Source organism: Pelobates fuscus, chromosome 3, assembly GCF_036172605.1.
Source record: "Pelobates fuscus isolate aPelFus1 chromosome 3, aPelFus1.pri, whole genome shotgun sequence".
Lineage (NCBI taxonomy): Eukaryota > Metazoa > Chordata > Amphibia > Anura > Pelobatidae > Pelobates > Pelobates fuscus.
The window spans coordinates 75,342,149-75,365,730 of NC_086319.1; the positions used below are offsets into that span (position 1 = coordinate 75,342,149).

General features: G+C 38.0%; 1 protein-coding gene across 1 annotated transcript in view; it reads left to right on the plus strand.

The window, feature by feature from the left end:
• Positions 1 to 23,582, plus strand: part of WASHC4 (WASH complex subunit 4) — a 62,503-nt gene that overhangs the window by 33,323 nt on the left and 5,598 nt on the right. The window contains exons 14-31 of the mRNA XM_063447223.1: positions 1,048 to 1,174; positions 1,707 to 1,832; positions 3,536 to 3,643; positions 5,488 to 5,634; positions 5,778 to 5,857; positions 5,947 to 6,052; positions 6,845 to 6,961; positions 7,911 to 8,079; positions 10,661 to 10,815; positions 11,767 to 11,841; positions 11,971 to 12,075; positions 12,431 to 12,565; positions 13,446 to 13,554; positions 13,660 to 13,726; positions 14,681 to 14,767; positions 15,115 to 15,262; positions 17,928 to 18,024; positions 18,873 to 19,069. Coding sequence (XP_063303293.1) covers positions 1,048 to 1,174; positions 1,707 to 1,832; positions 3,536 to 3,643; positions 5,488 to 5,634; positions 5,778 to 5,857; positions 5,947 to 6,052; positions 6,845 to 6,961; positions 7,911 to 8,079; positions 10,661 to 10,815; positions 11,767 to 11,841; positions 11,971 to 12,075; positions 12,431 to 12,565; positions 13,446 to 13,554; positions 13,660 to 13,726; positions 14,681 to 14,767; positions 15,115 to 15,262; positions 17,928 to 18,024; positions 18,873 to 19,069 — 2,155 coding nt within the window. The remainder of the gene's footprint in view (positions 1 to 1,047; positions 1,175 to 1,706; positions 1,833 to 3,535; positions 3,644 to 5,487; positions 5,635 to 5,777; positions 5,858 to 5,946; positions 6,053 to 6,844; positions 6,962 to 7,910; positions 8,080 to 10,660; positions 10,816 to 11,766; positions 11,842 to 11,970; positions 12,076 to 12,430; positions 12,566 to 13,445; positions 13,555 to 13,659; positions 13,727 to 14,680; positions 14,768 to 15,114; positions 15,263 to 17,927; positions 18,025 to 18,872; positions 19,070 to 23,582) is intronic.

The following is a 23,582-nucleotide window of genomic DNA, read 5'->3' on the forward strand; positions in this document are numbered from 1 at the left end:
TAGATGGATACCAGCCATTCTACATTGAGGAAGACTTTTTGAGACTGACAAAGGGACACTATAGTCACCAGAACTACAGTTTATTGCATTTGTTCTGATGAGTATAATCATTCCCTTCAGGCTTTTTGCAATAAACACTCTTAGTTTAGAGAAAATGCAGTTTTGACATTACAGCCTAGGGATACCTCCGCTGTCCACGTCTCAGATGGCTACTAGAGGTGCTTCCTGGGGCAGTTCTGCACATTGTGCAGTACTGTCATCAGTATCTTCACTCTCTGCATGGAGACAATGAGCTTTTCTTATTGAGATACATTGATTCAATTAATATCTGAGGAGATGCTGATTGGCCAGTGCGGTGTTTGACTTGTGCTGGCTCTGCCCCTAATCTGCCTCCTTGAAAGTCTCAGCCAATCCTATGGGGAAGCCATTGTGATTGGCTCAGACCACCATTTCTGATGTCAGCAGGCAGATCAGAGGCAGCAGCTGCAGACTTGAATACAAGTAAGGTTTTACTGTATTTAGGGAGGCATGGAGGGGCTATATGGTGGTTTTAACACTACAGGATCAGGAATACATGTTTGTGTTCCTTAACCTATAGTGTTCCTTTAAGCTTTCATTGATACAGGATACGTGCTTGACATGGTGCTTTTTGATTGCCTTTGTAGATGAGATCAGTCTGAAATGTTTATGGAATGGTCCAAATGTAGATGTTGGTGATAGGCCATAATCCCTGAGCTATGCTACCCCAGCACGTAGTCGATCATTATGTAGATTTGTATGGATTAGTACAAAAAAAATCCCATAACTAAAATCATAAAGTTTAGCCAAATTCAGATGAAGGTTTTTAGTGGCCAGAGTGTTTCTTTAAGTGAAACGTCTGCATGATTTCATTGGCAGGAGGTTGTCTGGGCTTTGGGTGCTGGCAGTGGCTTCGTGTTTGTCAAACAGCTCAGATCTATAATATAAAGGTTTATTGCAGTATATGTTTATATTGTCAGTTGGATCTTTTTATTTTGCTCTAACTCTATGCTATGCCCTTTCTCCAAGAGATGTCCAGTCATACTATGTGTTTGTCAGTTCTTGGATGATGAAAATGGAAGCCATTTTGGCAAAAGAACAGAAAGTCGACAAATTTGCGGAGGATTTGACCAGTAGATGTAATATATTTGTACAGGTATGGTTCTTTTGAATATAAATGTTTTTTTAAAATAGTTTTTTTGCTGAATTTCCCTTTCATACAGTTTACTAGTATGACAGTCTGCAGCTTGTTTTAAACAGTCCACTAAAAGATTAGTTTTGTAGAAAAGTCTTGGCACAGTAATGTTCATTACATTGCAGACATCACCACACTTTAAAAACAGACAAGTTCAGCGACTGTAACAAGTAGCTTAAACCCCAGGCGCTTTCAATCATCCATACAACTGTGTTATTATAGAAACTGTACAGATAAACTGAGTGGGACATCACATACCAGTAACGATTTATTTTAGAATGGGCGTGTGTCCTTGCATGCTGAATGCATGGAGACCGATCCCCCCCTATCCCTCCAAAAACTACACTACAAACGCCAAAAAGGTATAACATGCATAACAGCTGATTTTTGCTCTTAAGTTTCAGTTTAAGGTTTATTGGCAGTTTTATTGTGGGATCTTTCACCTGTTTTTGTTTTACATTTTCCCTCCATTTTTTATTTGTTTATTTTTTAGGGCTTCCTATATGCATGTGGCCTTAGCAACATCATCAAAACCACTATGAACTTGTATATGTCTATGCAGAAGCCAATGACCAAAACATCTGTGAAATCATTATGTAGACTTGTAGAGCTTCTCAAGGTAAGTAATGCAAATGCCGCCTGTCCTACAAATTCTTTTAATGTTGGTTATTCTCCATTGAGTTAACTGGCAATCCGCACATACAGCAACTCTGTAGCTCAGTGTTACACTTAAATAGATAAGAAAAATGTAAGTTACCATCTTTCAAACCACCATTGAAAGCTTTCAACAGAAGTCTGCTTTGAAAGTTAGGTCAGGGTTCTTGTAATGTAGAACAGAATAAGTTTTAGATTTATACTCTCTTTCCAGTCTGCAAGTAGTCTTCACTGTAATGGTAAAAGCAGCGCTACAATAAATAATATATTTCGGGCAGTTGCTTGGGACCTGATGATGTTGATAAAAATCATGTATCTGTTCCAACATTGGAACACTAAACTTGCTGAGAGGGACAGATACTCCTCTGTTCAAATACAAAAAAAAAAACTTAAAAATAATCACTGTTGCACCCCCAAATGAAAATATGCTTGTATTAACTTATGCAGTTTTTAATTGAGTTATATCTAAAAACAACTTACACCATCTGCAAATTTCATGTCGGAATCCTTTGAAAGTCCTCCCCTTCTAATCCGGCCAGACTTCATGTGACTGTCCAATCACAGACTTCCCAATACATCTCAATGAGAAATCTTTGCAAGGCAGGTGTTCCAGGCAATTATCTGCCTCTTAAGTTCAGCTCCACTGAGCAAACCAAACCTGCAAGTAACAGGACCTGCTTTAACGCGGTTAATTTATAAAAGTACCAATTTCTATTGAAATCTGCACTTTATAAATAGAGGATTTACCCTTCAAACATTCATTTAGCTGAAGTGCTTCAGGGATCTAAATTGTCCCTTTCAATACTCTAACTAGAGGTTAAGTCTAACTTCAGGGTTTAGACATGGTGCACTATATAATGTTTTAAAAAGTGGTAAGATTTGTTTCCAAGTGTTTGTGTGATTTACTTTTGTTGATTAAGCTGATAATCTAAACCAGCATTGTCCAACTCCTTAGCTATGCCAATAAATTAATGTTTGTTTCATAAGCAATTTCCTCTTGACTGTATTACTGATTTAAAGGGACACTATAGTCACCTGAACAACTTTAGCTTAATGATCAGTTTTGGTGTATAGAACATGCCCCTGCAGCCTCACTGCTCAATCCTCTGCCATTTAGGAGTTACATCCCTTTGTTTATGAACCCTAGTCACACCTCCCTGCATGTGACTTGCACAGCCTTCCATAAACACTTCCTGTAAAGAGAGCCCTATTTAGGCTTTCTTTATTGCAAGTTCTGTTTAAGATTTTTTTATCCCCTGCTATGTTAATAGCTTGCCAGACCCTGCAAGAGCCTCCTGTATGTGATTAAAGTTCAATTTAGAGATTGAGATACAATTATTTAAGGTAAATTACATCTGTTTGAAAGTGAAACCAGTTTTTTTTTTAAATGCAGGCTCTGTCAATCATAGCCAGGTGAGGTGTGGCTAGGGCTGCATAAACAGAAACAAAGTGATTTAACTCCTAAATGACAGTGAATTGAGCAGTGAAATTGCAGGGGAATGATCTATACACTAAAACTGCTTTATTTAGCTAAAGTAATTTAGGTGACTATAGTGTTCCTTTAACAAGCTCCATTCCTACAACAAGCTGATCTTGGTGCTATTCACTATTCCATGTTTGTTTGTTTTTCCCTGCATTAAGTGTTTTTGGTTTGATGTGTGATTTCAGGCGATAGAACACACTTTCCACAGAAGAAGTATGGTGGTTGCAGATTCTGTTTCCCACATTACTCAACACTTGCAGCATCAAGCGCTTACTGCCATCGCTGTTGCCAAGGTACCATTTGTTATAATATGCATCCAACTTCTAAATCTTCATTTTCTGGAAAATCATATTCAAAACTACACTTTTTATTTATTTTTTAACCAAATAAATAAGACCGCTACTAAAATTGTACATCATATCTATGTAACTCTGCCAAAGATCACACCACATACAAATAAGATAGCAAAAATAACTTGCGTTAGTAACCATGCAAATTGGGTACTGACGTCAATGTCATCAACTTTGAATATTACTCCATTTAAAAAAGGAAAGAGGCAGGGAATATCCTCTTCAGGTTTCTCCCCAAAACATAAACACTTATACATAAAAATCATAACCAATATAAAAAGGGTGATATAGGAGGTACCTGAGCAAAATGTCTCCCACATTGCCCATAAAATTACCTTTTTTTTCCTTCTTATTATTAAAGGTTTTACTTGCTTATAATAACTGTTAAACGTTTACCTAAATATCACATATTCATGACCGTAAGTATTAACATAAAAAATAAGAATATCATTCAAATTTAAAGGATCACTATAGTGCCAGGAAAACAAACTTGTTTTCCCGGCACTATGTAGTCCTTAGGTCCCCCCCACCCTCATGGCCCCCCTCCCGCTGGACTGAAGGGATTAGAACCCCTTCAGCCACTTACCTTTCTCCAGCGCTGGGCTCCCTTGGCGCTGGTGACGTCTCCTCCCCCTCAGTCTTTGGCTCCCGAGTGGAGCCGAATGTGCATGCGCAGCAAGAGCCGCGCACGCATTAAAAATGCCCATAGGAAAGCATTACTCGATGCCTTCCTATGGACATCAGCGTCTTCTCACGGTGATTTTCAAAGTGAAAATCGCGGAAGCGGCCTCTAGTGGCCTTCAGTGAGACAACCACTAGAGGTTGGATAAACCCTGCAATGTAAATATAGCAATTTCTCTGCAACTGCTATGTTTACACTGCAGGGTTAAAACCTGGGGGACCTGGCACCCAGACCATCTAATTGAGCTGAAGTGGTCTGGGTGCCTATAGTGGTCCTTTAAGGACATATTTATTAAAAGGGGCCTTCATACTGTTATATAGCCCCAATGATATCCCCGTATTGCCATTTTGTTTATTAAAACATGCTTGGCCACTTACAGCTCCATTTTTGCATATTAACCAGCATCCTTTGCAATTTCCCTGTGAAATCTATGGTCTGTGGGCAGAATATGAGTATATTTAATAAATAACGCCTCATTTATACATATGTATAGCTGTCTAGACATCACATGCCATTTAAATCAGCACATTTGATATATTTTGATTCATTCCAAATGATTTTTTTTTTGTCTGCTTGTGTCTATACTGCACTCTACAAGGTCACTGACCATCATGAAGCAGTAGCTGGGCATTGCAGTTGGAGTATATTGACAGTACCTGAATACCTTTTTTTTTTTTTTTTTTTTTTTTTTTATTAATCACCCTTTGTTTCTTCTTTTTATTACAAGAAACAGAAAAGACAATAAGCAAAACTTCACTTTTAATAACGTGGACAGAATTTGTCTATTAAATTGTTCTGCATGGCGTGTGTCTTCTCCCATTTTCAGTCTATGGGAGCACAGATCGCTCGGAGGAGATTAATCAAGGCAAAATAGCTGCTATTCTGGGAGCAAAGTGCACAATGCTCAGCGATATTTCATGGTGATTGCTCCTTATTTAGGACTTTGTCCCAGAATTGCACTTGTTTTTACCCTGATAAATCTCCCTCCATGTGTTTTACTAGAATAATAACAGTGAAATGTTCAAATCTATTGTTTTTTACAGAAACTGGAGAAGTATTAAAACTGTGTTTCTAATACTTTTTCTTTTTTTCCTCTATTATTCAGAAAAGAGTAATCTCCGACAAGAAATACAGTGAGAAGAGGTTAGACGTCCTGTCGGCACTTGTGTTAGCAGAAAATACACTCAATGGACCAAGTACACGGCAGAGGAGGCTCGTTGTTTCCCTGGCATTAAGTGTAGGAACACAGATGGTAAGTCACTAATATACAGGAAGCAGAAGCAGCCATGAGCCCAACTGCTTTCTAGTTACTGGACTCAACATTCCGTCTCCTAACTCTGTCTTTAGAGTCAGGCCTGATGCTGGAAATCAATCATTTTTATTATCTTTCTGTAGAAAACCTTTAAAGATGAAGAACTTCTCCCACTTCTCATTGTTTTGAAGAAGTTGGATCTTATTAGTGAGCTGAGGGAAAGGTAATGATCTGCATGTATTGGGTGTTGGGCTTTCGTGTCTGATTAAGCTCTTCTTTTCTGTTTCTTGATAACTATGGATTTACTTGTAGAGTCCGGGCCCAATGTGACTGCTGTTTCCTGTACTGGCACCGAGCAGTGTTCCCCATCTATTTGGACGATTTGTATGAGCATGCCGTGGATGCATCCAGAATACATGTAAGTTATTATATAAAAATATAGTGTATATATATAGTATAGGGTTAATTTACTCTGTGTAAAAACTCAAGAACCTCCAGCTTTTCTTAAAAAGGCAGGGAGAGAGATGGGTAAAATGGAGTATCCACTTTATTGGTAATCGTTTTAAGTCGTATAATTCTAAACAGTGAAGCAGGTAACCATAGAAATTTGTTATTTTAAGAACATAGAATGTGACGGCAGATGAGAACCGTTCGACCATCTAGTCTGCCGAATTTTCTAAATACGTTCATTAGGCTTTATCTTATAGTTAGGATAGTCTTCTGCCTATCCCACGCATGCTTAAACTCCTTCACTGTGTTAACCTCTACCACTTCAGCTGGAAGGCTATTCCATGCATCCACTACCCTCTCAGTAAAGTAATACTTCCTGATATTATTTTTAAACCTTTGCCCCTCTAATTTAATACTATGTCCTCTTGTTGTGGTAGTTTTCTTATTTTAAATATATTGTCCCCCTTACTGTGTTGATTCCCTTTGTGTATTTTAAAAGTGTGGAATCAATGATACCCTTTCTACTGATCACTTCATTTTTAGACGTTCATCCCGCAATTACGCTTTGTAGTTCTGATAAATACCTTGTTATGTGCTTATGTAATGAACAGAGTCTGATCCTTAATAAATATTCTTTTAAACACAGTGACTGTCATAATTAGACATCTAGTTATTTGCATGATATTACGATTCATTGATGAAGTAATTGTCCAATATAAGTAATATCATGCTTTGTTATAACTCAAACCTTTTCATTTAGTTTATGTTCAGTGCGTTGTGGAGCTGTGTCCCATCCATGATGTATTCCAGACATTTAGACTCCTACAAGTTATTACTGCAGTGCTATGACAAGGAAATCATGGATGTATTGACAGAGGTAATGCTTTTGGATGGATTGGCAGTATTTTACAATGAGTTTGTACTGGTGTTTTTTATTTTATATTGTGTTTCGTTTTTTTTAGTTTTTTTTTTTTGCTTTACAAATAACAAAGAATAGAATTTTAACATTACATCAATACATACACCCTCTTTCATATTTGCGACTCTATATTTAAATGTATTTTTTTTTTTTTAATTATCTACAGTACAAAAATAAACCACTAACTTTCCAGTCATCGAGAGTCCCCAGCCTTTCTATCGCCTTTCAAACGTGGCCATCATTGGAAACGTTGCTCAACTCCTTTTCCCATTTGTCCCATAGATTAGAGGCTTTATCTGGATATTTGGTGTAACTCTTTCTCACTTGGTTACAAGTAAAATCGTGTTCTCCTTTCCAATTTCTTGCTATCTTTTATCGCAGCAATTAAAACATTTACACTAAGTTTTTATTAAATTATTAATTGTGGAGTGTTGACAAGTGGATTAAAATGTTTTAGCCCAAAACAACAGAGCTGCAAATGTCTCCTTTCCAGCTGTTTTTAAAGTTCCCAGTTGTTGGTTCCAGGAGTAAAACATAATTAGTTTTCCAAGTGTTAAATGATATTCTGGTGGTTTCTGTCTCCAATGTTCATTAACACTAAACATTAAAAGAAATAAAAACATTTCTGCTAACTGATTAAAATATATTTTTCACCACATATGTTTAGGAGCTGATTTATTTAAAGTTAAATTTTTTAAAATGTAAAAAAAAACAACAAAAAAAACACATTAAACAATCTATCAAGTCGCCAATAACAAATCTACGACCGATCTCCTAGATTGTACGTTCATTTGAGCAGGACTTTCTTTAGCGCTTCTGTCTGTTAACAATTTTATCTCACATTTTTATGCTTCAGAGAATGTTAGCGCTATATAAATGCGAATATTGTCTATCTACGGTTTCCTAGCACCTGTTGGACAAGTTGTGTAAAGAGATAGAGAAAGATCTGCGTCTGTCGGTCCATACTCACCTTAAGCTCGATGAGAGGAATCCTTTCAAAGTCGGCATGAAGGATTTGGCATACTTCTTTTCATTAAAACCCATTCGCTTTTTCGACCGGTTTATTGACATCAAAGGTGAGAGGGCAATCATGGATTTTGCTTCCACACCATAATGCAACTAAAATAATCACACATTGTATTTGAATGTTCTTAATCTCAATTTAGTTTTAGTCATCGTCTTTTGACTAAAACTGCTTTAGTCGTATTTTAGTTATCTGAATTGTTTTAGCTTTAGTCTAGTTTTAGTCAACTACCGGCAAATCTAAAACATTTTAGTTGACTAAAGTTAACACTGTGTACTGAATGCAAGACACAACCTGACATCTTTTATAAATGAATTTTTCTTCCTGAGGTTTTGTGCACATAGACCACTAGTCTTCTGAACGGTGAAACTGGTTTGACACCTCACTCCAATAAATGCTTCCATAGCATATGCTGTGGTGAGTTAAATTGTACTTGTCAATAAAATGAGGTAATAGACCCTTTTCAGTGAATATAATTTATCTTTTGGAATTTAAAGTATTAAATCTCTGCATTTTTTTTTGATGCGTTATATAGTTTTACATTGTTTCATAAAAAGGAAAGGTGTATCCCCCCGCGCCTAGTATATTATATGTGCAAAAAATACATACATATATTCTCAAATATATCCGGAAGGAACCGAACCTCAGAATAAAAACAGAGAATAAAACACAATAGTGCAATACAGTAATACAAAATGTTGTTATGGTGGTGAGTACAGCTATATATAATCCACTCACATTTATATGAGCTATAACAGAGCTCAGCTGTGCAGCGCTTGGACGGTACAATCCCCGTCTTGGGATATGTTGTTGTAGTATATGCAGGTGCTTCCAAAGTGCAGTATGCGTGGTATATGCAGACAAAAGGAAAAAATAGCAGCCAATGGTGAAGTAAGTCCCAATAATGGTGTAAATAATGGATAATATTGTACTTACAATTAATAGAGCATGTAACCTGCTCTAGTGTGGTCAGCTTCGGTGGTATAATCCCCACCAAGGATATACCGGATCCAGGAGGTAAAAGAATGAATATAAAAAGTAACTTTAAAAGTATACTTTAATATTAATACAATATAAACAAAAACCATCAAAGGTATAAAAAGTAATGTCCCACTTAACGCGTTTCGCCTCACAGGGCTTCTTCAGAAGTGTGGTGCAACCTCCTCTCAGATCCGTTTTTATATGGTGGTAGATTGGTGGATTTTCGTCCGGTGTGTTTCTTCTTCCTAGTGCCGGTGGAAGGCATACAGCGCACCGGAAGTGACGCGGCACTCGCGTCGAGCCGGAAATGACGCGGTGCTCGCGTATAGCTGAAGACCGGCATTAACTGATACTGTAGCGCTGGAACGCACGTAACGTCCATGATTCGGCGTGCGTTGCGTTCCAAAAGCGCTCATAAGGGGCCAGCTTAGCAAGATAGAAAGTATGGAGAGGGGGCATATCTTCTCTCTCTATACTTTCTATCTTGCTAAGCTGGCCCCTTATGAGCGCTTTTGGAACGCAACGCACGCCGAATCATGGACGTTACGTGCGTTCCAGCGCTACAGTATCAGTTAATGCCGGTCTTCAGCTATACGCGAGCACCGCGTCATTTCCGGCTCGACGCGAACTAGGAAGAAGAAACACACCGGACGAAAATCCACCAATCTACCACCATATAAAAACGGATCTGAGAGGAGGTTGCACCACACTTCTGAAGAAGCCCTGTGAGGCGAAACGCGTTAAGTGGGACATTACTTTTTATACCTTTTTATGGTTTTTGTTTATATTGTATTAATATTAAAGTATACTTTTAAAGTTACTTTTTATATTCATTCTTTTACCTCCTGGATCCGGTATATCCTTGGTGGGGATTATACCACCTAAGCTGACCACACTAGAGCAGGTTACATGCTCTATTAATTGTAAGTACAATATTATCCATTATTTACACCATTATTGGGACTTACTTCACCATTGGCTGCTATTTTTTCCTTTTGTCTGCATATACCACGCATACTGCACTTTGGAAGCACCTGCATATACTACAACAACATATCCTAAGACGGGGATTGTACCGTCCAAGCGCTGCACAGCTGAGCTCTGTTATAGCTCATATAAATGTGAGTGGATTATATATAGCTGTACTCACCACCATAATAACATTTTTTATTAGTGTATTGCACTATTGTGTTTTATTCTCTGTTTTTATTCTGAGGTTCGGTTCCTTCCGGATATATTTGAGAATATATGTATGTATTTTTTGCACATATAATATACTAGGCGCGGGGGGATACACCTTTCCTTTTTCTGTACATTGTTCACAAGGTTTGGGAATCCTTGTTTGTATACTGCTGCCTGTACGTTAGTTACTATAGAGAGCGCCTATTACTCCATTCTTCTCTTTACATTGTTTCATGTATTTTATTCCAATTTCAAACAGATAAGTAACATATATGAAAGTGTTGAATATGGTTGTGGCGCCATAGCGAGAAAAATTTTTTTTTGTTTATTTTACATGTAAAACATAAGGGAAAATGTGGTAATTGGTCTGCTTGAGAGTTTTAAAATGTTGTTTATTTGGACTTTGCAACTGCTTTTGCTTTTATTGTTCTTTGGCTGGTCTAAATTTGCTGTGTGTTTTTGTTTTGTAGCCTATGTGACACACTATCTGGATAAAACATTTTATAATCTCACAACGGTTGCTCTCCATGATTGGGCCACCTACAGTGAAATGCGAAACTTGGCCACCCAGCGATATGGTTTGACGATGACAGAGCCTCATTTACCAAGTCAGACATTAGAACAGGTACTTACTGTGTATAATGGAGTCTGCGCATTCTATAAAATGCAAAGTTTCCCCAAAATGAAATGGCTGGACTATTCTGTTTGTAGATCAGTTGTATCAATAAAATGTTGGGGTTAGGTCTGCGTACGTGATAATGAAACAGCATAACTCCCTGTTCTCACAGATTGGCTTAAACCCAATTCTTAAAGTGAACCGGTCACGCAAATTTTTAATGGCTTAAATCTCTCCAAAATAAAATGAATATATCATATATCACAATAATACATATTGCAGTAAATGCTTATTTTTGAGATACACCTACCGTACCCCACTCCAGCACCGCCATGAGAATCTTCATGGGTGTTACTCTTCTTGTAACACTTACCTCCGTTACGCTCCGTGTTCTTCCTGCTCTCTTCTTTAATTTGCCCCATGTGTCCCCAAGCAGGGCAAACCTCCTGGCTAACATTGCAAGCATGTTGTTATCTGAACAAAGTCAGTCGGCTCTAGCAGCGTTGGGTGAGGGAGTTACCATGGCAACCACACTGTGGTTGCTTTGCGTGGAGCAGAAGTACTGCCTGTGCGGGAGTTCTTTTCTGCTCTCTCTTGTTAGTGAATTCTTTGGGATAGTCTTTGTCAAACATTTGACTGACCGGTGAGAGAGAGGCTTTTTTTAAGTGTTTTTTCCCCAGTATATACATTTTGCTTGCAAAATTGCTAGCACAATGTATAGGTAAAATGTAAGGCACTTTCAAAAGAACACGTGTTAAAATACTTGGCAGGGTTTCCTTTAATTACTGCTAGTGGCCTAAAAGGTGTAAAATGTAAGTGTTACTAGTCGATTTATATTTTGTGGTTGGACACATAGACCATAAGCATCAATGAATGTAAACCCTATAAAATCTTGCTATGCACACATTTTGTAAAAAATCTAAACCTCTCTTACATAGTATGCAAAACCTTTTATTTCAGGGTTTAGATGTTCTGGAAATAATGAGGAATATCCATGTGTTTGTATCCCGCTACCTGTACAACCTCAATAATCAGGTAGGTATGTGACTTCTTTATGATGACCGTATGAGCCTGGTTCCATACTGTAGATGCAGTGGTTCCAGGAGATACATGCGGACAATGTCTCATCTTCCTTCCTTTTTTTTTTTTTTTTTTTTCTCTAAGATCTTCGTGGAGAGGACCAGCAATAACAAGCATCTGAACACCATCAACATCCGACATATCGCCAATTCCATCCGAACGCATGGCACAGGGATCATGAGTACAACTGTAAGCATTCCTTTAGATTTTCTACTGACCATCGGTGGTATTCCAGCGCCACTAACTGAAGATTGAGGACATTGTTTTAAAAAAAAGTGGAGCAGTCTTTATGGCTATCAAAGCAATGTTCCTGCTGATTCCCTCAGTTTCCACAGTGATTGCTCGACTAATAGAACTTTGCCTCATTTTGCTGTTAGTGAGACTTTTATAAATCCCACACATTGGCTCCATCCAGTTTAAATTATGGGGAAATTGTATGTCTGTTTTAATTGGTTGTTTTAAAACAAACTGAGAAATTGCCGATGGAGTAATTTGTTCTCCAAATACAGTATTTTGCAGTGAGGATTTTCATTTTGTCCTTCAGGTAAACTTCACATACCAGTTCCTAAGGAAGAAGTTCTATATTTTTAGTCAGTTTATGTACGATGAGCATATCAAGTCCCGACTGATCAAGGACATTCGTTATTTCAGAGAAGTTAAAGATCAAAATGATCAAAAGGTAAATATTGTTGGGACCAATAGTGCGTGATAGAGTTTATTAAAGCTACTTTCACGGTGCTATCATTTCTGTAACTTATTGTACTGCTTATGGATGCTGTTCTTCCTGGTTTATTTCCTGACCGATTTCTCTTGGTGTTATGATGCTTTTTATACTGATTTGATTTGCTTTTAGAAGATGATTTCCTTTACTCTGTATCTCTATAAACTGTATAAATAAATTACTATTAAAAAAAAAAAAGAATTATGTGATCTTCCTGTATAGATTTATATTCTTGTTTAAATAGGCATTAAGTATATTTTTTTTTAGTTAGGGGAGAAGTCAATAATTTGTGATTTTTGACACGTCACGCAACATGCGTGGACCCCTCACCCTGTATCCACACATAAAAGGTTGCAATTTGCAGGCTCTTTAAATAGAGAAATAGTTCTTCTGAAACTTGTTCTTCGAAATCATTGCCTTTTTTAACACTTGGAAACATAACACTATTTTCCAGCACATCTGCCAACCTTTAGTTTCACATGGTCCGATGGCAAAATGTCAGGTATTGTGTTAGAGCTATGATCTGCAAGGTTTGAAATCTTTTAATATAATATATATTTTTTAAATCTTCGTCTCCATACAAACTGCTAATATGTATTATATCTCATGCAAATCTTATTTGTGTCACAAGATACAAAAGAAATTGGTTTATTTTTTTTACTTTTTTTTTTTTTTTTTTTAGCATCTCCAATGTACCGTTCTCAGTGTTTTTTTTAAGAGCACACGTTTATATATCACTATTGTCGATTTTAATACTTATTGCCTATAAAAACTCAGATATGGTGCTATGTGAGTAATAGTATCTGTTTAACACTTTTTTTTGGTTTTGTCCCTTTAGTATCCTTTTGAAAGGGCGGAAAAGTTTAACCGTGGAATACGGAAGTTGGGTCTTACACCTGATGGGCAAAGCTACCTAGATCAATTCCGACAACTTATAAGCCAAATAGGTGAGAGCAAAGTTTATTTATTTTCCCCTTGTTTTCCTTTTATTTTCCTTTTTTGTCAATAGAGAAACTTTCTCTGCTAATACAGTATTATAATCTTGTTTTTAGGAAATGCTATGGGCTATGTCAGGATGATACGATCTGGTGGGCTTCACTGCTGCAGCAATGCAATCAGGTATACTAAACTTAAACTGCTTTATGACTTTTTAAAAAACTTTTTTCACAGGGACAGTATAGTCACCAGAACAACTACAGCTTAATGTAGTTGTTCTGGTGAGTCTAATCATTCCCTGCTGGCATTTTCATGTAAACACTGCCTTTTTTTTTAGAGAAAAAGTAGGGGTTATATTGCCCCTGAGGGACACCTCCAGTGGCCACTCCTCAGATGGCCACTGGAAGTGCTTCCTGGGGCAGTGATTTACCGTGTGCAGCACTTCCATCTAGAGTCTCCACGATCTACATAGTAATGCTGAATTTGTATCTCTGAGGAGGTGCTGATTGGCCAAACCAGCATTTGGCCCCGCACCCGACACGCCTCCTTGCCGATTTCAACTAATCAAATGCTTTCCCTATGGGGAAGCTTTGGTTTGACTAAAAATCATAAATCTGATGTCAGCAAGGAGCTATGCTGCGCTGGAAATAAGGTACGTTTTTTACATTTTAATGGGGTTAAGGGGTGGAGGACAAGCCACCTAAAAGTTGGTTTTAACACAATTGCGTCAGGAATACATGTTTGTGTTCCTGACCCTATAGGGTTTCTTACACATTTTTTTTATTTGAGGCTTACTTTGAGTTCAGTTGGCAGAGTAGGTCCCCAATGTTGGAAGATTTAGTAGGGGTGCTGATATTTGCTGGCTTGAAGCACTGCCCCACAGTTGCCCCGGATATCAATTGTGAAGTGAGTTTTATCTGAATAATAATTTGTGAAGAAAGCCAGTTCTCCTCGTAGCAACTGCTGAACACATCTGCTTAGTTTAGGTGACTCCGCCCCTTTAAAATTACTATATTTAAAGTGTGATTTGTTTGTTTTTTAATAGGACTATAAAGGGTCGTCCAGTAACCTAAATTGTAAAGGGACACATTTAATTTAAAATATTATTACACCAAGCCTTTGATCTTGCCTTTGCAGATTTGTTCCAGATCTGGAAGATATAGTGAATTTTGAAGAGCTGGTTAAGGAAGAGGGACTGTCGGAAGAAACCCAGAAGGCTGCAAGGTTTGTATTAGTGCAGTGAAACTCCTATACAAGTTGTAATCTGTTTGGAAATGCAAGTGTAGTCAACGTGACTTGTCAAATGTTGTGCCCAAATTGTCTAGCTGAAAGCACAATTGACTGAGAATTTAGCAAATTCAGCCATATTGACCTAAAATTTCAAATTCACTGTCTTCCTTACATTTCATAGTTCATGGAATAACCTCCGATACCTCTCCCCTCTGTCGATCCTTACACTGGCTTCCTGTATCCTATAGGTGTCAATTCAAAATACTAACCCTTACCTATACATTCCTAAACAACTCAGTGTTTCTCAGTGAACCTCTTTTTTTTTTTTTTTCTATATGCAGACAGCTGGATTCGGTTCTAACAGACCTTACACGCAACTCCGCAGAAGGTACAGAATACTTCAAAATGCTGGTGGATGTGTTTGCCCCTGAGTTCCGCAGCACAAAGAATATTCATCTTAGGAACTTCTACAGCATTGTTCCACCTCTGGTATGCTCAAGCTGGGTGGTGGTGTTGTCCATGTCTGGTTCTGTTTTTCTGATTTTTGAATTTGGTAGATCAGACTGCCTGAGCACTGTTAAGATGTTGATTGGCTGAATAGTGATTTGAAAATTGTTTAGAAACCTGGAGTGAAATTGTGTTGACTATTAGACAGCATCAAGATACAGAAAGAAAGTGACAGAATAGAAGTGCTGTATAAATGTCTGTCTTTTTGACGTGAAGTCCATTTTTTATAGTTCATACAGGAGAAACAAAAAAAAAATCGACTTTTACTTAAAGTGATGGAAGCTTACGGTCTCCACGGGGAGATGGAGAGGGTCACATCTTGTATGATGATGGCAGGAATATGGGTGTGGTGTAGGAGAATTGGGGTGCTTACAACTGTGGTTACTTCAGTTTTTTTATTTATTCTTTACTACTTTTGTCATATGCAGCTGTATACTACTGGGACCCAGCCTGTGTTCATTATGAGGGATAATACTAAAAACGAGTTACTATATTAGGGGTGCAAAATAGAATTAGGAGCTGACTTGGTGAAACTCACACCACCACTATAAAAAAGCAAACAAATGCTTATACAAAGTATAAGAAAAAACAGCTCCACAACATGTAAATAAGCAAATAAATACCACCCGTGGGTATATGTGAGAATCTGATCACAGATCTAAAAGACAATGATATATAGTGTAATACAATAATGAAGAGAAAAGGGAGGGGGAGTGAGAGCACTCACAAGACGTAGGAGAATGCAGGCTTATTTCCCCTCGAAGGGCTAAGGGTCTGTTAGACTGTACTTCAGTATCTAGCTGTAGATCATAAGAAAAAGGAACCAATAAGCGTCATAATGTTAAAAAAACACTTTACGTAATAAAAATGCATTTACAAGAAGGCAGTAGATTTAGGCATATCTCCACCTGGAGTGGATCTTAAAATCAGCAGGTAGGAGTGGGCAGGAACAATAGCCGATGAACAAGTAATAAAATAACATAAATTATAAAAGGTCCCAAGTATTCAGCATCCGACACGTTTCATCCAAATGTTGGGTTCAGAGATCGGGACATTGTGGTCGCTTCTCAGTTTTTATATGGCTCCTAATTTCAGTTCAGCTGGCGGTCAAATGTGTTCCACCGTGGGATGCGCTGTTCATTTCCTCTTCTGGTCATTTCAGTCATTCGGCTGTGTCCGTCTGACAGAAAGATTGCGGAGATTACTTGTGAAAAAAGTCACAGATGAGTATTGGCTTCTATAACGATTGAACAAAAACAAAAGGCTGTGTGGAAACGGAGTCATACACATACAATGTGTGCTCAGTATTCACATAGAAAATACAACAAAATATATATATATATATATATATACACACACATACCCACCAGCAAATATATATATATATATATTTATATATATATATATATATATATATATATATATATATATATATATATATATATATATATATATTCAATGGATGGATTGCCACCAAGCAACCTGCTCATTCACTATAAAACAGTCAAAGAAGTGTATAAAAAAAAAATGTGTATGAATGTTATAAAAAAATAAATGATTGCTGGATAGCCACCCATCCATATGTAACTGTGTGCAAAATTCCCATGCATAGAAAAATCAAACAGTTAAGAAAGCAGAAATTAAATTAGACCAGCCAAATCAATATCTAAACACCTAACTTGAGGGTTTTTAAATTAAAGATACATTGGGCTTCCTTTTTGGCAAGTTCCAATGATCTATTACCCCCGCTCCAATTCATTACCACCTGGTCTATAGCTACAAAGCTGTGCCATTGGAAAGCGGGACACTGATTGGTGTCCTTTTCCGTATGTTATTAAAGTGCTCCCGTATTCTTACATGTTGCCTACGTGTTGTTCTGCCGACGTATTGGGTCCTACAGCCACATTGTAACAGATATACCACATGCGAGGAGGCGTATTGTATAAACTTTTTAATTGTATATTCTTTTTTGCATAGGTACCAATAAACGTTTTTGTGGTACTTTTTTTTGATGGACACAGGTTGAGCAATGGCCGCAGCTGTATAATTTCTATTGATATCCATTTTGATATCCATTTCTGTTGATACCTGATATTGTCATATTTTGGTGGGGTTTTTTTTTCTTTCTTTCCGGGAGTAGACTGGGAGCCAACTTACTTTTAAGATTGTCTGCTTTCTTAGAAATCATAATTGGACGGTCAGGATTGGAATAATCTTGCCTAGAATGTCATCTTTTTGGAGGATGTGCCAGTTCTTTTTTGAGTTCATTTGACTTACTTTTTTAAAACCTTGGGTTTGTTTGCATTTGAGCTTATTTTCTATTTTGGAAAGCAACCATGATATTGCTTACTGTTTGCCATTTTAAGAGTTTATAGTGAGCCTATTTGGATTTATTTTCCAGGTTCTGATGAAACAATAATTCCTGGATATTATAGATCGTATCATGTTATTGCTTCATTTCTTTTGATATATTTTTGCCATGCAGAATTCGGTCTTCAGAAATCTATACCTCTTTTATAGCCCTCTGCTCTTCAAATGGATTGTGTATTTTTTTTTTTTTTTTTGCTTTGTGTCATGAAGCTTGCTGCCTCTTGTTCATAAGTTTGTTTGTTTTTGTTGTTTGTTTTTTCTTTTTTCCGTTTTGTAGACGTTAAATTTTGTTGAGCACTCCATTAGCTGTAAGGAAAAGCTGAACAAGAAGAATAAAGTTGGAGCTGCGTTTACAGATGATGGCTTTGCAATGGGTAAGACGTGTTTAATCTCAATCTGAGTTGTCATCTAAAAGCTGTAATTACTCTATTGTAATTATCGGTGTAACTATTCACTAAAGAGGCGGTGGGTGATTGGGTGGCTGCATTGCTTTTAACCGTTCAAAAATAATTCTAATTGAAATGTTATTGACCAAAATGGAGAGTTTTACCCTGTAAACAAATACAATAAAAAAAAAAAAATATATATATATATATATATATATATATATATATATATATATATATATATATATATAAAAATAAAAAAAACAGACCCCGCAGTCATATGATAGATGACTACACAGATCGAACCCAACCTCATCTACATAAATCACTAGGAACGATTCATCCCTCATAAAGCCGCTACACACCCACAGATGCCTACATCTTGTCCGTAATAAAGGTTAACGAAACACGATTCAAAAACGGCATGTTTAACTCAACCGGGCCTGCGAGTCCATCGTGTACACTGTATAAATATCAACTATTCCGAACAATCCTGGAGGCCTGCGCGCCTCGGTGTTTAAATTGCTCATTTGTTCTATGTTAATGCTGCCATGGAAAAAAATTAAATAAAAAACATTAACAAAAAAGCAATAAAAACTATATTTACAAAATGAAGAGATTTGTATGTTAATGTCCTATGCTCCTTTCTTTGAAGCATATATTTCCCAACCTGCAGTTCTATCCATTTTCTATATTTGGGTTATATATTCAGCTACTCTTGTTGTTATGTTTATTCTCTGCAACAATTCCACCTTGAGTGAATAACCCCTAGGGTGATTTTGGAACATTGTGGTCTTTGACTTGCATGATTTGTCAATGTCTGTATTTTATCATAGGGGTCGCCTACATCCTTAAGCTTTTGGACCAGTACCAGGAGTTTGATTCTCTGCACTGGTTTCAGTCTGTAAGAGAAAAGTATATGAAGGAGAAAAGGGCGGTCTCTAAGCAGCAAAACGTGCAGTCAGCCAATCAGGACGAAAAGCTACTTCAGACCATGAACTTAACCCAGAAGAGGCTGGAAATATATCTTCAGGTATGACGTTGTATTTAGCAGAATAGAGGCATTTGTGATTTGGTAGAGGAGAGTTCAGGTTTCACAGTCCCTTTTTTTTTTTTTTATTATTATTATTATTATTATTATTATAATTAGAATATAATCTTTATTTTTAAAGTTTTTTTTTTTTTCCTTCTTTCATGCTCCTTTTTTGACAAAACATATAACATGTACGTTGTCGTCTTTTTCAAAACGTGTATATATCCCTTTTATATATCTTTTTATACAATACATTTAAAAAGACGTTTTTGGTTTTGTTTTGTTTTTTGTTACCCCACTGTTTACATTGTATTTCTTTTCCCTTTCGGGGTTTATATCTCCCTGTATGTATGCCTATAACACCCTCTCTTATGCGTCTGTACATCAAAATTCACAATATATCACACACGTAGTATATAAATACTTAAACCTTATATCTCTAATTTTTATTTTACTTCTTTCCTATATCGTACTCCATGTTCTCCTTATCCTCCCTTTTCTTTTCTTTTTTTGATTATCCTGGTTTATCTTTTTTAATTATTTCTGCCCAATCTATCCATCTTGAGTTTGAATTATATATATTTGTTTTTATAAATATGTTTATTGAGTGTTATTTCAACTTTACCTTTGAGAGGAAAACATTTTCAGTAGGGACTCGCAGGTCCCGTCAATCAAACTAACAAAGCCCCTAGAGTTACGGGAGACATTACAATCTTATACGCAGGCATTGGTGGCGCGCAGGCCACATTGTGTTGTAATAAGTGTGTTGTAATAAGTGTAATACAAGTAAAACAAGCAGACGTGATAGTCACATAACGTAGCAGTGTAACTCACAGATCTCCGGTTATGCTATATCCACAGCATCTGGAACGGATTTGCAGACCCGCATCAGTTAGGCGTATCGTGTTGTGTGGGTCTAGGGTGGTCTTATTTCAATACACGGTTAGCCTGAGTCACCCAGTTGCTTGCGTGTAATCAGTATGACGTCGATAAGTATAGTCAAGGCTTACGGACAATGGGACGTCAAGGTCGCTTTGGTAAGCAGTTAGTGCAACCCTAGTTGGTCCATGTTGATATGTCTATGTGCATGCAGCCTAAGCTGTGTTTCTTTTCATTATTTCTATGTACTCTTTATGGGGTTTTTATTTTTAATTTTTATTTTTCCTTTGTCTACATTTGTTTCCTCTATGCATATCAGTGTCGCCATATATATTCGTCAATGTCTAAGTGGTCAGCTGTGCTGTGTGCAGTCGCGTGGTGTGTCATTTCCTTAACCTGTGTGATCAGGGATAGTGGTGATTAGTGTCCGTTTTTTCCTGTGTGTCGGGGTGGAGAACCCCCAGTGTGTGTTCCTGTTGTCTTTGGGTATGTTTTCCTGTCGGGGTGTGGCATGGTGTCCAGTAGACATTCAGGGTCGTAGTCTCTTCTTCTGTCCCTCCCCCGTCTGTCAACCTCAGCTATAGATGTATCTCTCGCCAGTGAGTTTGAATTATATTGATTATCTATACCCTGCTCCATTTGACATTGATTTATAATGTGTAATTTTATATCATTTTTGGCGGATTATTGGATTTCCAGTTTTTAGCTATGTATAACTTGGTTGCTAATAATGTATGTAAATCTCGCTTATTTTTTTCGATTTTTTTTTTTTTTTTGCCAACCTATATCCAGGGGAGAACTCTATTTTTTGTTGTCCGTGCCTCTATCCATTTGAAAATTTAAAACCCATATCTTACATATTTCTGGGCATAACCACCAAATATGAATGTAGTCTGCTTGTGTTTTTCCACATCTCCAACACTCAGATGATCATTTGGGTACATTTTAAAAAAAAAGTTTTAATGGGTCGTAATACCATCTGTTAACTAATTTGTAATGAACCTCTATCCCATTTAAACAGTGTATAGCTTTGCTTACTTAGGTCAGCATTTTGAACCATTTTCACTGTTCTATATTTATCTGTAACTCCTTATTCCAGCTGTTTATTGCCGTTATTTCAATTTGTTCTTGTGTATATAAAGAAGTTAGGTACATTGTTCGTGTTTCTTCACTTATCATCTGGGTAAATAGTTTTAATTGATCAGATTGGTTAATTAGTCTGTTTTTTCGTTTTTCCTATTGGCGAAGAAGAATTAAAAAAATAATAATCTTTCTTTGTCCATATATCTCTATTGTAAACCGTTGCTTGTCATCCAGTTCATAGCCTATTTTACAGAGTAAATTTTTGAATGATATTGAGGCAAAATTCCTGTGTAAGTGTGGGGAAAAAACCCAAAACATGCAATGGTATCTTGGGTCCAGATGTATTGGTGCAGTCATACTGCAAAAGAGAAAATGTACCCCTCAAAATTTACCGTGCTAAACCCAATTCCTGTCCTATTGTGCTTTATACCCCACCCCTTCTTGTGAGCTCATTTGAGCAAGGTCCTCTTCAACCTATTATTCCCTTAAGTTTTTGGAATTGTCTAATTTCTTGTCAAATCTTATAAAATTGTAAAGCGCTACGGAATATGTTGGCGCTTTATAAATGGCGATAATAATAATTTACTGGGGTTTAGTTTTATTGGCACACGCTGGATGTTGTTTACTGGATGAATCATTTAAGCCACATGTTTTGATTACATATTTCCTGAACAGGGAATAAATTCTAAGGCGTATTGGTTTCTGATGTGGTTTATTCACTAAACAAAGAATTTTGGAGAAATAAAAAGGGAACTGGAACCCATCTGGTCAGATTGGTAACATTCTCCAAAACTTGTGGCTTTCCAGTTTAACTATTTTGGTCAAACATTTGCAGTTACTTGAGGGGCGGAGCCTGACCGGGGAGCTGAACAGACACGTTTACTGAGAGCTCCTGAGCCTGATCCCGGTTTTAGGCAAAAATCAGTGGGTAATCTACAATTTCTGCACCCCAGTTCACCTTGCCTTGTCCCACAGGAGCAGGGGTACCGGGGGACACCTTGAACGCCTACATGCCCGCTGTGATGCTGAACCGGAGGGCCGAGGCCTACATCTCGCAGAGCTGGAGAGAGGCGGCCGCTCTCCCAGCTCACCGATCCTCACAGCACCCGCAGTATCGGACCTCCCTCCCCCCCCCAAGACCGGCGGGGGTTATCCCGGTCCCCATCAACATGTACCATCAGCCCACAAATGATGCAAAAACCGACGACACTCCACAACAGGTTCTGCACCAGCAGGCTGTAAACCGCAAAATGGCGACCACAACCCTTAACACGGAGCCTGCAGCCACTCAACCCCTCCATGAACGCCTGGATGCTCTGTTGAACAGTTTTTGGGAGAAACTGGAGCAGCGGCAATTACAACGAACCCCCAACCAACCTGCAGTAGTGGGGAAGCGGGAGGCCGCGAGCCGGAGAGGGCAGATCCAGGACATGGCCGCCAATTACTCCATGGCGGAGTGCCCTTCTAGGCAAAGGCCCAACAGGAGAATCTCTCCAAAACACCGACCACACCGCAGGAGGGTCGACCGCCGCCGGCGGCGGAGAACCATCAGATCCCTCCACAGCGCCCACAAAGGGAAAGACCCGGCCCAGAGAGGTACCCGAGTCTGTGGACACGAGGTGTGGGCCCAATGTAAAGCCTGGAGCTGGGGAGAAGCTTCTCACCGCACTCAATCCTTCTTCACGTTTACCCCACTGACTGACGTTTACCTCACTACACTGCTGAACAACCGACCATCCCTCCGTCCAACACCAACCTTGATCCTGACCGGCATCGGCTGAATGATTCCAAGAACTCAGAAAGAATAGGCCAGACCACAAGCTGACGGACACTTTCAACATGGCGCAATATTACCCCAGCAACCTACTTAAGGGATATGACAGTCCTCAGGTTTTGCGTTACCAAATGCTACACTTACGTTTTTACTAGTTATTTAAGTTGTGTAATTCAATCATGCAGCCACCAGGTGGCATTTTCTAGTGTCTTTCCACTGTAATAGTATGTGACGCACCCCTGACTTACTCAAATAGGCATATTGCTGGGGGTAAATACTTTGGACTGCTACTGCATCCAGACTAAAACTAAGCTAACTCGAAATTCAGCAGCCTAGGCCGTCGTATGACCATTTTTCTATGCTTGCGTCCATTCTTTTAAATTCTGCGACCAGGATCGCACCTAGCCATAGTTCCGAGCATCCACCAGCCCAGCCCGCAGACTAGCATGCAATTAACTTGCTGACTAAACCTGGATGTTACTCAGGTTTTAAGATTAACCGTTTGGTTTTTGCAAAGCTACCCTCTTAACTGCTTCATTATACGTTATTTCAACCTGCCACTTAAATCGCCTACAGCATATCTATGGTGTTATATAGCTTACAGACTCTTTATTTTGATAACTCACCTAGATAGGCACTGTTTATGGTTACATTTGCTATGCCGTTATATACTTGTTTTTCTTAAAAAAAAAATAAAAAAAAAAAAAAAATGAGGCTGTCGAATCTCGAAGATATGTTTTGCGATGTGACATTCCCGACTTGTACAACTTATTATTG